Source organism: Dermacentor silvarum, chromosome 1 (assembly GCF_013339745.2).
Source record: "Dermacentor silvarum isolate Dsil-2018 chromosome 1, BIME_Dsil_1.4, whole genome shotgun sequence".
In the NCBI taxonomy this organism is placed as follows: Eukaryota; Metazoa; Arthropoda; class Arachnida; order Ixodida; family Ixodidae; genus Dermacentor; species Dermacentor silvarum.
The window spans coordinates 193441449-193457818 of NC_051154.1; the positions used below are offsets into that span (position 1 = coordinate 193441449).

Genomic DNA, 16370 nt, shown 5'->3' on the forward strand with positions numbered 1-16370 from the left:
AGAGAGTGCCGGCTTGGTGGGCTAGGCCAGCTGCAGCAAGCGGCAGGATCAGGTTTGAATGAAGGGAGAGGGAAAGGTCACGCCCACGGCGGCAAGATCGCCGGGTTGGGGGATGCAGGCCCGCCTCGCACACGCACGCACGCACACGTGCGCTCGCTTCGCATTCCGTCGTGGCGGAGAAGGTGCTTCCGGTTGCTGCTCGCGCAAAAATGACAAAATTTGGGCCGAAATCTCTAGGTTGTCGGAGGGGGAAATTCGTTATATCGAGGGGGTCTCCCGCTGCCACTTCGTTACGTAGAGGTCTCAAATACATGTGCTTCTATGGAGTAATGGCGGGGAATAAAAAAACTTCGTTATATCCAGGAATTCGTTATATGGAGGTTCGTTATAAGCAGGTTTAACTGTACATACCTTTCCAACAAGAGCTCCCTGGGCTTCTTCAACACAGTGCCCTCTGAACTTTTTTCAGTCCATGTGAGTACCTGCTCAAAAGCATAGGGACAGGAACAGCATGTGTTATTTATACCCACATGCAACAGTCCAGATAGAGGTGTCCTCCTGTCCCAATAGAAAGGTCTATAGAGATGTTTATTTATGCAAGCTTTTGCCATGGTATGTTGATGTGTGGGCAGTGTCCAATTCATTTGTGTATTTGTGACTTGCAGAAAGAGAAGGAGGCATCAGAGGAAGAGCTACAGACTCTGCGGAAAGAGCAAGAAGATCTTCTTGTGATGCTCACGGAGCAGGACACAAAAATCTTCAAGCTCAAATCCAAGTTCAAAGAGCTTGGGGTAGAGGTACACTGGACTCTTCCTACATAGATTGCAATAGTGACATGGAACTTTATGCATAAACCTCACTTCCAAGACTTCTGCTTTGCACGTTCTTCTGCATTCTGCCTCTATTGCAACTAACTGTTTGTTTCTTCCTTGTTTTCTCCCCTGCCAAATATACTGCTTCCTTTGTCTTGTGTTGGTGGCATGGTGCTGGTGCTGTGGCGGAACCTTGGTTATGTGCCCCACATTTATGCAACAACTCACACAGTGATTTGTGCCTGGTGCAACCACAAACAGGAACCACCCACCAAGTACTTGACAGTTGTGGGTGGGTGTGGGCTGTAATGTGTTAAAAATGGCAAAACCATTCCCTGGCTCAGCATGGCTGCAATAGGGTCATTTTTTTTCTCCCTCTCTTATCTTCCATCAAATTGTGTCGCATATTTAGACCGACAGAATGGGGAGTCAGAGGTTTGTTTGTTTCTGATTTTATAGCTATTAATTAGGCGACTGAAAATGCACTGGCAATGTGCTCTTTCTCAATGTCAATGTGCCAGCAGTAAAGCTTCTGTCGTGCGAAGTAATATGAACAAGGGCTAAAATGGGAACTCGTGAAAACTTTGAGATTTCTTTTCTTTGTGGCACATACTATCTTTAGCCATTAAAAAAAATTAAGTAGAGCATCTGATAGGACATAATAAGTTACTTTGGACCCCCCCCCCTCTTTTTTTAGTTAAATTTCGTAGGTATTGTGTCATAGTTGTATAATTCCTGTTTTTTGTTTTATTTTTGCATATTCGTTTTGAAGTTGTGCTTAATATTTACTAGCTTAAGTGGAAACCGATCTCTATACCACGACCATATGACTTTTTTAAAAGAATTTGCCTTTTTTTTTTTCTTGTTTTCCTTTGCGTGTCTTCTTTTGTTTGGAAACATCCTTTGCTACAGAATCTTCGCTTAAGTGCCATTTTTAAGCCAAGGATAGGCATACTGTCACTTCTTGGCATCGGCTCTATTCGGTATGCGAGCTTGCCTTCTAGTAGCATCCTAAGTGGCATGGAATGCTTAGCTGCTTATGCATTTCACTTCTTGGTTGCTGCATTCATTCTGTGTCGCTGTCAAATTGGGACGCTGTTGCAGAGTTCTAAACAGCACACTACATTCACTGTCTCATTTTTCAATGACCTTTTGTTTCCTGCTTTTTGAAATTTTCAGGCAGAACCAGATGCGGTGAGTGTTGTGCCTGTTTAACAAGACGGTAACAGTGGTGAAGGGAAGGCATGATGAAGGGAGGCATGTGGTGCAGTGATCTTTTATTTTCTCTTGGACAAGACAGTGGCAGCAAAAGCTACCATGCTTCTGCAAAAGTGTATTGGTGCAGTACTTTTCATGTTTAGCATACTTTGTGCTGCTATAGTTCTTTTATCAAAGCTCCATTATTGTTGTACACACGCATTTGTAGAGGATTTGTACAAGATGGTGCAGCAACGAAGTCGCCTTTTTTCTGCTTTCAGTCTGTTGTGCCCCTCTTTTTGTGGGAAAGCTGCAACGTAAATCCTTGTCATAACCATGGCTTGATGAGTGCTGCTACCCATTGTGTGTGTTTGTTAAGCCATAGTCTCTCACCTGCAACTTCATTCATGTGAATTCCTATGAAATGGCTGTGCTATAGTCCAGTTTGCAATAAGGTGCAGTGAAAGACCTTAAAGAATTCATGTGTGCTGTTGCTGGTTGGTAGCACCTGCTTGTGTTTGCTGCTGCTTAAAAGGAATTTTTGCTACGTTTAGTAAGGCATGTTGCAAATGATGCATCTGGTGCAATTTCTAACTGTAGCAGGCAACTCTTTCCTTACCAAGCATAGAAAATCAACCAATTCAATCAATAGTCTGACGTGCTATCATACATTGGTATTAGTGCCGTTCAACAAGTGAAGCCATACAATGTGTAGCTTGAAGTGTTTATTGTCAGTTTAGGTTGCATTGCTTTGTTGCCGATTGAGAAACTTCGAGAACTAAAGCTTCAGCTAGGAGCAATAGAATTTAAGCTTGTTATAACAAAGTTAAAGGGGCATTAAAATGTATATTTAATGCTATTATTTGTAGCCATTAACCACCACAACTGCAAATACTAAACCATAGTCGCACTATTTAAATATGGTAAGTCAAGGCACCATTACCAATGCCTGTTTGTTGCTTATTGACTGTGTGCACAATTAAATTTTTTTCCGTGCTCAGAGCAAAAGACAAAAGAAAAAGAAAAATCCTCTTTCAACATAAGAGCAAAAATAATTACTAGCTGTGTTGTTTTTTTGTGTAGGCGCTTGTTACAAAAAATCCATGGTGGTTTCTTAGTTACATATTAGGCAAACAAAAAAGAACATTCTCTGTTGTAGCCACTTTGTTAAAACTGTCACTTCCATTTTCACGTGCACCAAGCTAGTGCAGGAGTTGACCGATGGCTTATGCCTCCAATCACGTTGGCATGTTGCACACGCATGCGCTTGGTGCTTCGTAGCCTTTGGCACTTTCATCATCACACGCTTCAAATGTGCTTATGAAAATTTTGTTGTTGATCCTGTGTTGTCATCGCCATGCCTGCTAAATTCCTTCATCCTGTGGTAGTGGCACCATGAGACATTGGTGAAAGGTCCACCATCAGGCAGGACAAGATGCACAGCGATGGTCACTGTGTGGCAACCAATGCAAGTAGCACATTATGTGCAATAACTGATATGATAGCAGAGCATGCGAAACCACCACTGGAAATGCGCTCCCCAGCAAGAAAAGAAGGGAAAGAGAGAGAAAAAAAAAGGAAGTGAGGATCATGAAGTAAACGTCCTGCGAGTCCTTAGCTCCTGCATAGAAGGAGGTAGGGGAGTCATGTCACTCGCGACCATTGGTTGTAGGAGAGAGCCTCTGCTGCAAGAAAGGTAGCTTGTCTCCTCATAATAAGGCCTCATAACATGTTCTTTTACTTTGATCTTTGATATTACTAAACCCTGCTTAGAAATTCTTTCCCTGGTTGGAACTCGTGTAACCAAAATTTCAATTGGGACCAGGCAATGTGCCCTTTAAATACACTGCCCATGAAGGTGCTAACACAATATTGAAGCGAATGCGCAGGTTTTTTTTTTTCACTACTTCATAATTACTTACCTGCATGAACCATTTTGTTTGTTAGACTTGCCAGACCAGTGGCATAGCCATAAATTTTTTGGGGGGGCGAGGGGGGGGGGGGGGGGGGGGGTTTTCTCCGCCGCTCCCTCTCTGTCTCTCTCTCTCTATGTGTGTGTGTGTGTGTGTGTGTGTGTGGAGGCTGTAGACCCCGCAAAGCCGAACTCTTAGCACTCCCCGGACTAGAATGCTTTAACAACGAGGATGCGCGTTTTTCGTTGCCGGAACAACACTTGGCTTAACTTCTGACAAAAGCTTTTCATTGCTAAAACGAGCAGCCACTTCGCATCAAATTATGCTATCATCCTTATGCTATTTAAAAAAATTATGATATTAAAAGAAACTAAAATTTCGTTTACGAATTGATGCATTTATATAATGTATATGTCGATGACCTATATAGCTGGTACAAGACTTGAAAAAACGAACAGCGCTAAGAATGGGGCCAAACAAAAACAAGACAGCACGCTATCGTTTATCTTATTGTTTGCATTTTGCAGCCCAGCCCAGACTTCTTGCAGCCCAGGTAACAGTGGAGGTAACCGTTGTTTTCCAGCCAGATCTTCCAATGAGTGGTACATCCACGGCTTCATACGGATGAGGGCGGGCACTATTTTGCAAGTCGCCTATCATGCTTTCGGCATTGTGGGCGTGCTATATTATTCATATTTAAAAATACAGGAACGAAGCTTTGTGCTAGAACTTCGATAGTATCATACGATGCAAGTTTCACTCACTTTTGATGACCTGCTGTCCGACTTGTTTGGAGAGATGTTAGGAAGTAACTTGTGATTATGGTATTGTAGTCATCACATGACTCATTGTTATTTGATCACACTCGGGAATTGATGAGGCAGACAGTCCGAAGCAGGGCTGCTTCCTGTTTAGAAGGATTTGTGAAAATTATGGCATCCGTAGTTGGCAGTAAAATAAGGGCCAGTAGCTCCAAGAGATTTGAAACTGTCGTGTCTCCTGACACCCGGCTATTTTGAAAATTGCCGAGACGTTTAGTTGGAGGACGGGCTCTCCGCAGCAAGCAGCACGTGTTACGACGGCGTAGGTGAGCCTCAGCCAAGTGACTGGCCACGGCCTTCTGGTGTTGAGCGATCGGGCAGTGACCAGACGCTCTCCCTGTGTCCATAATTATCTGCCAACTTCGTTCTCGACGCATTTTATGCGCGTCTACCCCCCCACTTCCTTGTATCCATCACCCCACTCCTCTTCTTAAAATTCTTTTCCGTTAGTCACAGTCTCACTCTTCAACATTCACCGGGTTGTTGAATGGCGCTGCGGCCCCTAATATTACTATATTTCTGTTTCTGCGTGGTCTTTGAGGCCATTCACCTACTTGCCCTCCGACCTGTTTGTTGTGGCCGTTTCTTAGCTTCCCTGGCCTGGCACCCCCGTCCTTGATATATTTTGCTGTGCACCAATCAGCGTTCAGTAGGTCTCTCCTCCTTGTCCCGTTCTTTGCACTGTTTTCATTCTTAGCAGCATGTACAAACTAGCCTAACAGCAAGCTCTTCTCAAGTTTATTAACATACTGGAAGTCGGACACAAAGGAAAGAAAAAGAAGGGGGCAAAAGGGGGAGGGGGTGCTTATTGTGCGTTTCCTAGACAAGCAAGTCGCAATATTTTCGGAATGATTTTCTTCCACGTAGCGTGGTCAACGATTTGGTCAAGTACCAGAAATGAGAAGCTCTTCGACGACACGAAGGCCTGGTGGGGATCAACTATGTATCCAAGTTTTATACGCGCACTTTACCATCTTTACCTGTGTGTGGAATTTTTAGCGCTGATCCCTCCCCTCAGCAGGCATAGTTAACACGATCCTTAATGAGGCAGAGGTGCGCCATGAGCGGGGCCGCAATGTTCTCTGCATGGGAGAGATCGCCCCCATGACAACCCCTCCTCCCCCCTCCATTCGGACTGCCACTAGCCCTCGCCTTGCTTTCACACATTCAAGCTTCCCCTTTCATCCATGTCGCTCTTTCTGAGTTCACCTCCTGAAACTTTGTTTTGTGGGAAAGAGGGGGAGAGTTGGAACCCCCCCCCTCCCCCCCTTTGGATACGCCAATGTACCAGACGATGCTGCATCATCCAGCAGATCTCTAGTCATGAGAAAGTGTGTGCATGTTTCTTCTCTATGTCGGGGCCATTGCATCATTAGCGTAACAAATTCAGAACAAACGGAACAGAAGGCTGTGCTACAAGGATATTGAAAGTGCAGTTGTTCATTCTTGCGGTACTATTATACTACTACATGTCATGTAGTAGTATAGTAGAACTGTAGTAATTGGTGCTATGTGACATGGCACAATTGTTATAGTAGCTAGCTTCTTAGCCCACAAAAAGTCTGCAATTTTTTTTTTTTTTTTTGTATGCGTGTATGTGGGCTGGTGCAAGTCTCAGTACACTTAAGTTAAAGCCTTAAATCATTCCTCTCATTTGTGCCTTATTCAGCTTTTGTTCCAAACTGTGCAAATATGTGATGAAATTTATGATGGATTATTTCTGCAGCACCTTTTTAAAAGATACAGTTAAAAAGACTAACTTAAGGCCTACAATTTTTTTGAAGTGAAAAAATTTTTTTCTATAACCATACAGAAGCAGCACCTCTTTTACTGTGGCTAAGAGTTAACACATGCAATTGGTATAGATGAAACAGTTCGTTCATCATGCTGTGCCAATAATGTAGTAGAGTAAAAGTGTAGCAAATGAATATAAAATGCTTTTAAAATGTTTACTTGCAGTTGTATGCTGCTTAGAAAGATGTGCAGTCCCCTTTCTTAAACCATGCTTGGCATCTCTACCACACTTGACAATTATGTTATGCTTGGCATACTAACAAAAGCAAGCACATTATTTCTTAAAGGGACCCTGAACCTCCACTTGAGCTTGGTGAGCAAAGCATTTTGCAAGCATAGAGCATGGAGCAGTGAACACCTCGGCCAAGTTTTGTAGTTGTATGCGGAGTGTCGACTTAAGTGAAACATAAAAATATCTGATGCGACTATAATCAAACAGAGAGTGCTTGCTTGCCACTTATGGAGCTACTGGCTGCTAGTCAGCTGACATGGGGCAACAGCAGCCCATAGACACCAGTCACTGACCCACCTGCGCACATAATCTTGCACGTGTGTGTGTGCCCTTTTATATCTATTGGGAGTTACTGAGAAACAAGGGAAATGGTAGTTAACGCATCTCACCCATTAAATCACTGCACCTTTGTTGCCCTCGGGCAGCTTTGTAATATAGCCATCTCAAAATACACTTGCTCATTTTCAGCGAAGGGTCCCAGGCGTGATCTGATTGAATCATCAGTGTTGGTAGCAGCCATAATTCAGCAGAGACACTATGTTACAGTTCGTGTCGCCTGCAATGGCATGATGAAAAAAAAAAAAAAAAAAACGAAAATGTGAAAGGTAGGCACTACAGGTGGAGCATTCCTGCCAGTGGCACCCCACTGGGGAATATGAACGAGTTGAGGGTGAATGGAGGAAGTAAACATTCCATTCTTAATATCTATGTTCACATTAAATTCTTTTCAAACACATATTCGTTAATTAAAACTTGCAAAAAGTGACGAAGGAACAGGACTTACGCGATAAAACAAAACACGACACCCAAGCACAATAACGCTTGCCAGTTTTAATTCTGTCTAACCAACTCCCACTGCGGAATTGTACATATTCCTTGAAAGGTACTGCACTCCTTTCACCGTGCTGAAGTTTTAGAAAATAGTGGGTGCTCCAGGGCCTCTTAAAAGCAAAAGGATTGTTTTTATTTAGGGCTGGCTTCACTGCATTGCATGTTTTTGCACACTGTGGGCAGGGACCTGCTTGGCCTCTTCAGTTCACATCATCTGTTTATCTCATTCACCCAAAATTTGTGGGTAAATATTGTGCTGTTGATAGTGATCATGCTCCTGTCTAGACACTCAACATTGACTTTTCTTGTTGATGCACACATTATTAAGACAGTAATGCAAAGGAAAGCACATAGTGCAGCAAAGCAGGTTATGTACTAGCATAGCCAGCACGAATGTCATATTAACGTAAACCTGCCGTGTAGCCCAGTAGCTATGTTGTTGCACTGCTGACCTCAAGGTCCTTTGTTCAATCCTAATCATGACAGCCGCATTCCGAAGGGGGCGGAAGGCAAAAACGTTTGTGCACGATTCATTGTGTGGACCTTAAAGAACCTTTCCCAGGTGGTCAAAATTAATCCGGGGCCCACCAACTGCGGTTGGCCTCATAATGAGATCATAGTAAAAACTACAGATTACGTTCTGGTTTTTGTTTAAGGTTGGGTTCGGTTTAATGCACCTAAGCCTAGATAATGATCTGGAAATTGAGGTAAGTAAAAAGTTTTCGCTTTTTGTGCTTGAATGCACAAAAGCAATCATCAGAGCACTCTTGCACTTGTCCCATTTTGCGTGCAACCTTTGCAGGTTCCCGATCTTGGTGAAAGTGACGACGATTTGGGCAGCGACCTTGGCGAGACAGAGGACCTTGTTGTGGTTGGCGAGCCAAATGAGGAAGTGTGACTACTGCACCAGTAATGGCACTGAGAGTTGCATAGACTGTAAACAAAACAGCTGTTGCTTGTACAAAATTGCTTTATTTGCATTTTTTTTTCTTCAGTGAAAAAGGGTGGAAGGTTGGGGCTACTGTGAGGAAATAGATACACATTATATTGAGCTTTTTCCACATTGCGTGAGACTGACCTACTGCTGCATCAAATGCTTGTGATGGCCCTGAGCTACGAGCAACAAGGTCTTCTTGGTGAATAAAGAAATCTTTGTACATGTTGCATTGGTCTTGGACTGTTCTTACAAGAAACACAAATTTTGCAAGTGTATAATATTATTGTTTGGCTGAAGTAAGGTGACAACAAATTGTAACAGTGTTTGAGCAGACTGCCACATTTGAAGGTAGCTTCAAGAATGTAAACAACTTGAGCATACTTTAACAATGCTGGAGTATTATTGTAGCACAGCACATAATTGAATTCTGGTTTGAACTTTCATTTATTGCATAAATCAAGTACAACCTTTGTGTCTTGAGGAGCTTGCTATGCATGAAGGAGCACTGCAAAGTGTACTGGAGCATTTGCTCATAGCCATGACACTATGTTCTGCCAGCTTTCTCTTGCATCCATGCAAGTGCTACTCTCCTGCAACTTCACACACAGCTAGGAAACATACAGTTAATTTCAGCAAATGCTCCTACAACCGTAGCAACTTTGGCATTCTTAGAGCAAAAGTAGCTGATAAAATAAAGGAGTACCTAAGAGAAAGAGTACAAAGAAAATGGCTGCATCTGGTCAATTATTGAGATTGAAGTAGAATCCTTTGTACTCAATTTGCTTGTCTCCGTTTCTCTTTCTTTTTGATGACTCCGGGTTGTCTATTTGCCAACAATTTTCCCTTCCAAGTGAACATGAAGTTAACAAATGCATTTTTATTTTAACCTAAAAGGCCTCCAAACTGTTCAGCTATAAATAAACCTAAGCATTGTTCCTACGCTGGAGAAACTTGCTCAGTCACTCCACTTGTGCTGCTCCAAACCACTGGGACAATCTCTGCTCATCCTTGCACATAAACTAGTATATCTGCATACCTAATGAGAACCGCATGTGTACGAGTAATCTGTGTTCATGAAGCACGGAGTGGTACTAATTTTAAATAAAGTGATTGTTCATAGGTCAACTATTCTTTGGTACCAAATTGCAGTGCAAACTGACTGCCTGCAAGAGCATTACTGTGAATTAATGCTTGCACAATTTTTTTTTTCTGTTTAATGTTTTGAAATAAATGGTTTCTGTAGTTTATTTTTTCGGTTTATTTGTCGTATTGATGTCATCAGAAAAATCTAAATTGTTTAACATCCAGTAAAGAAGGGGTGTGGAGCAAAACTAGCAATTGTTGTACACACTCTTCACTTGACAAACAAGGAAGCAAAACAAAACTACATATGTACGAGGGGGTGCTGATAAGTATTGAGCATTGCCCAGAAAAAGCTTGGCTATAAAACTAACTGCCACACTATTTACATATTCCCCAATGAAGTCTATGCACTTGCGACATCTCCTGCAACTTATTACTGCAAAAAAGAAAAGAAAAAAAATCTGTCTGCTGGTGAAACACTTACTCAATTGCAGCGTTAGATGCCTCCAGAACACTCCCAAATTATTGTCCCTCTGGGTTTTTTTTTATTATTTTGGACGGGAAAGAGTTGGAAGGAGGTGCAGTTCGGACAAGGGTGGGGGCATCACTTGAAATATTAAGGAGGTCAGTTTTGCCATTGTTTTCAGTGTGTGATGAGGCAATGTTATGCAACAGGACAACACCTTTGGAGAGCTTTCCTCGGTGTTATTGTAGATGCAGATCCTTGGGAAATACTGGCACATACCAACTCTGGGGGACTGGTCAAGAATCTGTTAGGTCAAAGTACAAAATAAGAGGACAAAATTTCATAATAGGTACGTTAGAATCAAAAGATAGATTAGAGAGCCTGGATGATTTTATGAAAATAAAAATTATACCATAAAAATAAAACTTCAAAGTTCAAATTGGGTGAAAGAAAAGGTGGCTTAAAATTTTTATTCAGAGTTAAAATCTCGCTGATGGTAAAAGAAAATCTTGGACGGCAGCACTAACCTTCCTGTCACTGTGCCCTAGTGTAGGGGCACCCAAAAATAGTAAATTTTGAACAGTTAAATCTAATCTAAGAAGGTGGAGTGGTTTTTCTGAGGTTCGGTTACTTTTTAAGCTAAAAGATTGTCAACAAGATGTTCAATGGTCTCATCGTTCCTACACATAACAAATTGGTGAGGGTGCCAGACCAGTCTTGTGTAAATAAAGATTTAGAGAAGGTATGCGACAGCGAAGCCTACTAATAGCTACTTGAATTTTTCTCTTTTTGACATAGATTACTTTTCCAGGGGTACTAATGTGTTTAAAATCCGAGGAATTTGTTAAAGATGGTGCAGAGAATTCTCGCAGCATCATTTGCTTCCAAAATCTTGTAGCTTCAATTTTTTTTTTAATGTTTTGCCTCAACTTCGTCTATAAGAACATTCTGCATTGATGGTTGTACTCCGTTGGAGGTAACTACCTAGGAAAAATTCTAATAGAAATATTTTTTTAGTTTCTATAGGTTTCATCTTATTGAATTATGAAACGATAGACCTGACACTAATAAAACTGATAACCTGTATTGGTCTATTAGCTTACAAGTGTATTGATGTTGACAGTAGCACTGTGTACCAAAGTGATTTGTTCTACGGTGCATTTATTTGTGCATTTATTTGTTTATTCGTAAGCTTATCTTTCTACATGAACCATCCCGGACTTTTAATTACCTTTTTGGCAAGGCAGAAGCAGCAACCACAATCGGCACACACAGGACAGCACTTATAGAACGAATTGTTCTACCCCTACATCTGTTCTACCCCTACAATGTGCTGGCGGCCAGTTATGATCTCTACAAAATTACACAGTGAAACAACAAACGGTATCTAAATATCCTCAGTAGAACAAATAAACAGCTTGGAATGCATAAACCCTTCATTAAAGCGACGCCTTTTCTGCCTTCATTCTCGATGTTTGGCACATCTGCTTGGTCGACTTCTTGCCAAGCAATACTACCAATACAAGTTTATATCATGAGCACTACTTCTAATGCATCTATTGGGACCTATAAAACATTTTATTTGTCCAATACAAGTTTATATCAGTACTTCTATTGCTTCAATTGGGACCCATAAAACATTTTATTTGTCTTATAGAACACTGTATTGCCCTGATACGGGACCGGCAAAAATCTTTATGGGAGCTGTACACTTTGCTATGGGACCTGTATGTTTTCTCCCAAAAGACTGTCGCCATTTGCTTCTGCACCGACCTTTGCACACGGAACTTCTTAGGCAGCTGGGGGAACCACTGTGCCTACCTTCCTTAAACTGTTCCTTTTTCTCGGGGTCATAATAGTAGATCTATGTCTCATCACCAGGTACCAGTTCCCGGTTACCAATTCCAAAACAGCCACCAATGTCTCAACACGTTTCCTCTTATGTTGAGTTGTCAAATGTTTGGGATCCACTTTGCCACCTTTTTCATTTGCAAGTCATTGTGGACAGTGGCACCAACTCTCCCATGCGATATTCCCAGATATGTAGCAATAATTTTAGCCAATATTTTATGGTCCTCTATGATCATGTCATGGATGGCATTCTGTAATTTTCAGCATTTACAGGGCTTCCACTGGGTTCCTCACTTTCAACACCAAAATGGCCAATTTTATAATTGGCAACCCGATGTTTAACGGGACCATATGAAGGGCCTCTGTCAACCTAAGTTTGAGAGATTTCATCATGCACCTGCTTAAGTTGCACCTTTGCCTTGGAGAAACAGGAACTTGATTATGGTCTCATGGTTTCCACACACAACTTTTTCTGAAAAAGCCGACTCATTGCACCAATGAATATAGACAAATTTAATTGTCCATTATAAACAGCTACCTAGCTAAATTTTTTCTGGTTAAGGCACAATATGCTTATCACGTCCCCCGGGCCTCGTACCAAACTGTTTGGCACTTTGGCAAAAATAACAGAAGCAACATGCCAACATACATGCATCCATTCACAAAATTGAGCAGCATAAAGATGCAATTAAAGATCAGCAGTATTATAGTTGCTTTTTGCCTATTTCTTTTACTACTGTATAATGCTACTAATCTGTTTATTGCTGAACACTAAGCAGCCCTCTCAGTTTTTCTTTTTTTACGCCGTCGCAGTGGACATGAAATACAAACAAGGATGTGCATGTGTGTTTCATGTTTGGGAACAAATAACAATGCTATATGTGTGAGGAATAGAGGAGGGAGTATAGTTTCTGGAGAATGGAATGGTTCATGGTTTACGAACTAAACCTTATGCACGCTACTCTTGCCTTGCTGGAAACTAAGCTCATCGGTCCTATATAGTAAGAGTTCTATTTTGATCTTTTAAAGTAAATGAACTGATAATAATTAAGTAGCACCTAGTAGTTCCCGACCGCTAGCTACGATCATCTGGGTTATGTGATTTTCGTTGGTCCACTGGCACAATAAGTAAGGTCATGTTTAACTTTTTCTTTTTCTAAAATAGTCTGATTGATGCACCTGGCAGCGTCCAACCCCTAGCTAGCTAAACCACGCGAAAAAAAAAAAAAAAAATTGTGTTTCTCAATGTAGGCATATTCGTGCAAAAGTTACAAACGATAAATGTCCACAAGCATAGTTTATTTCTGTGTGTTCCCAGTTTCTCACAAATATCTTCTTTCAGAAAATATTCGGGAATCGTATGCAAAACGATGCGAATGACTCGCGACATATGCGGGAAGAGTGGCGCTCGTTATTCTACGTTGCCAACAATAATATAAAACATATCACCATTATTATAGGTATTCTGTGATATATTACCATGCACACTGAAATGCTTCGTTCTGTATGATGCAGAAAGCTTTTGTATAATCTCTGATTAACGCAGTAGCACCGTGGTAGCACCATCTAGCTCACTGTAGTAGCACTCAACGTGTAGTACTGGCATATGCCAGTCGGCAAGGTTTTGACTGGTGTTGTAGAAGTCGCGGGGAGCTTTTTTTCGTTGCTGGCAGTATGTCGGACAGACTTTCTCGAGCCTGCGACACTCGCTCTGAGTCAGCCCTGCCGGATTATACCTTTCTCGCGCCTTATGGCGCTCTACCTTAGAGATAACATCACCGATTTTCCCGGGGGAGCAGTAGGGGTCGCCGGGACTGCTCTGCTGGAGCAGTATCTTCGCTAGTGCCAGGCTTTTCGTATGCTACTCTCTGTGACTTTTTTCAAAAGCATTTTTAAGTGGTCCCCCTTTTGAGTTAAATAAACATCTTTCTGCAAAAACATGTGCACAATCGGTAGGTGGGAGCCGCGAAGCTACCGAAACGAAAGCAAAGCAGGTACGTTCGAAGTACCTTTGGACACAGCGATTATAATCTCGGGTGCTCTCATGCCTCCGTTTGCCGGTTACATGTGCCCTCCTGGAGCAGTACTTTTAAAAAATCTAATCTATCGTCGCGACGAAAAAAGCGCCCCGCGACTTCTACAACACCAGTCAGAACCTTGCCGGCCAGTCAACCTAGCAGCGCGCCTGTTTCGTTATTACACACATTACCGTGCAGATTACTGCACGCCATTCAACGCGCAAAATACCTTCAGCCATAGCCTCCTATATACTAAAGGAGGCTATATAGGAGGCTATGCTTCAGCCTCCTGAAACACGTTGCCTGCTGGTGAATACAAGCATTTCCACAGATCACCTACGACGTTATTTCTGTGTAAACGCCCATTCCTTCATCAACACATCACAAACGGCAAAAGTGAAACCAACGTTTAATGTCAGAACACTTCGCGTCTGTCAACAAACGCAAGTAAATATTTCAGATGAAAATACGTCACTTGGTAATTTATATATACTTAGTACATGACAAAAACAATGTTGTAAAAAGTAATACATAATTTGTATTTAAAATAGAACAACCATTTCGAAAAGAAATGTTTGTCCCTACGCATGTAGAAAGTAACTGCATGAGTTTCAAAAATTTTGTTGGGCGTCTTCACATTGTTATATAGTTTTAAAAGGTAATAAATATATTAGCGTTTAGGGACATTTCATCTGGAAACACTGATATATGCCGACCCAAAGTTTGCAGATTTCCGTGCTTTTTCATAGTTGCCTAAATTTAAAGCCTTTTTTTCCCTAGATAAACGACAAGTTGGCAGATTTTCGTGTACTACAGTGTTGCCAGAATTTCATTAATGCTTATGTTTCCTTAAATACTTCTGAAATTCCCTAGGTCACTGCGGAATAAATACATTGCTGCAAATTTAGGTAACACAAACATCAAATGCATATTCAGTTTGGTAACAAAAATATTCGATGTCGACTGTGGCGATGTGGCTGTTGTGGCGTTGCGGTGCCCAGCGATATTTACGTTGGCGTTCGCGCCAATGTAGATATCGTTTTGCAGCATGCCCCCATTTTAGCGGATATTTATCCTGCATGGATTTCATAGTTAATGCGTACACACACATCGATACATACATAAAAGCTTCTAGAATACGGGGCCAATACAAAAAGCAAGTTTGAATTTGAACGGTACATGAACCCCAACACGCAGTGCAAAGCACAGGACGACACAGAAGGGACGAACGAAACAGCGCGCTGCGCCGTTTTTCGATCCATTTGCGGTCTTCCTGTGCGACCTTAGCGCTACTTCAATTACCAGCTAGGTCAGCAATAATGTGTTAGCTCGCAAACTTCCCTTCGAACGTGTGCTAGGGTTACAAAGAGTTACAATGCTTCATCCAAAGTTTTCGTTGCGTAGACTACCATTAGGGAGTCAAGGGCTTTCATTCCACTGGAAATACATCGTAAGATGGTCACATCATTCGCGAAAACAAACCACACACGGCCACAGTCTGCGTTTTGCATACACTCTTAAATAAGTTTGCACCCTCTGGGGCTTATCTTGTCCTACAACGATAATCATCATCTGCCTTGTTTGTGCTTCATTGAAAACTCTGCGCTCGCTACTTTCCTGTCGACAATGCTACATCACGCTGATAATGCGCATGCCGTTCGTGACCTGGAAGTACCGGGCTCGCAGCGTTAAAGAAAGAAATACGGCAAGACAGGTCACGATTATCGTTGTGGGACAGCCCAAAGAGTGCAGGCTCGCGTATGCACTGCTGTGGTGCGGATGACACACGTAAATCTGGGCTCAGACAACGATATATATACACAGTAAATATACACGTCAAAAATGCATATATGAGAAATCATCATCGTATTCCTGACCTTCGCAGATGAGAAAGCGCCCGCAGTTATTCTATACGGCCCGTGAGATAACCTTCTTCGGCCTAAGACACGCATGACACCCGAAGAGCCTTCGTAATGTCGGATGACCGTCATAAAAAAGTGTGGCACCTAGCGACCATTTAGTCCTTGCCAGCGAGAAAGTGTCCCCAGTAGCGGTTTCATATAGGTAAACCCGGTTCCTTTGCCCTGTTGCGACCCACAGGAAAAGATCCCCTTCTTTCCCTGTTGTTGGACGCGGATTCCCCTAGACCGAAAACGTGTGCACGCCGTCTTGCCGACGAAAACAAATGTCGCATGTAAATTGCCGAAAAAGGTCAATCTGTCCACACATGCGCCGCTTCCTCGACAGGAGAAATACGCTCCTGGGGATCAGGTATTCTGTAAGAGTCCACCGCGTGGACATGTCCATTTCGTCTGCTGTTGAAGTTCTGATTGGCTAGGCTGGGCTAGTGGCTTTGCGTACGCAGCCGAGAATCAGTGAAGTTACTTTAGTAGTACAGGTTTAAACGCATGTAAA

The 16370-nt window shown here is 42.2% G+C and overlaps 1 protein-coding gene and 1 long non-coding RNA gene across 5 annotated transcripts in view; one reads left to right on the forward strand and one right to left on the reverse strand.

Annotated features, from left to right (window-relative positions):
* Positions 1-8764, forward strand: part of LOC119436584 (general vesicular transport factor p115) — a 52737-nt gene extending 43973 nt beyond the window's left edge. For 2 of the 4 annotated variants that reach the window (XM_037703469.2, XM_037703470.2), the window contains exons 18-20: positions 666-797; positions 1992-2006; positions 8403-8764. In XM_037703469.2, the coding sequence (XP_037559397.1) occupies positions 666-797; positions 1992-2006; positions 8403-8498 (243 nt within the window). In that variant the 3' untranslated portion in view covers positions 8499-8764. The remainder of the gene's footprint in view (positions 1-665; positions 798-1991; positions 2007-8402) is intronic. The other 2 variants (XM_037703471.2, XM_037703472.2) reach the window with 1 other exon arrangement.
* LOC125941522 (uncharacterized) lies at positions 8600-15936 on the reverse strand. The gene is made up of 2 exons (XR_007464413.1): positions 15833-15936; positions 8600-10390 (listed from the first exon to the last, which is right to left on the reverse strand). It is a non-coding gene; the product is annotated as an uncharacterized LOC125941522 (long non-coding RNA).
* Positions 15937-16370: the final 434 nt, after the last annotated feature.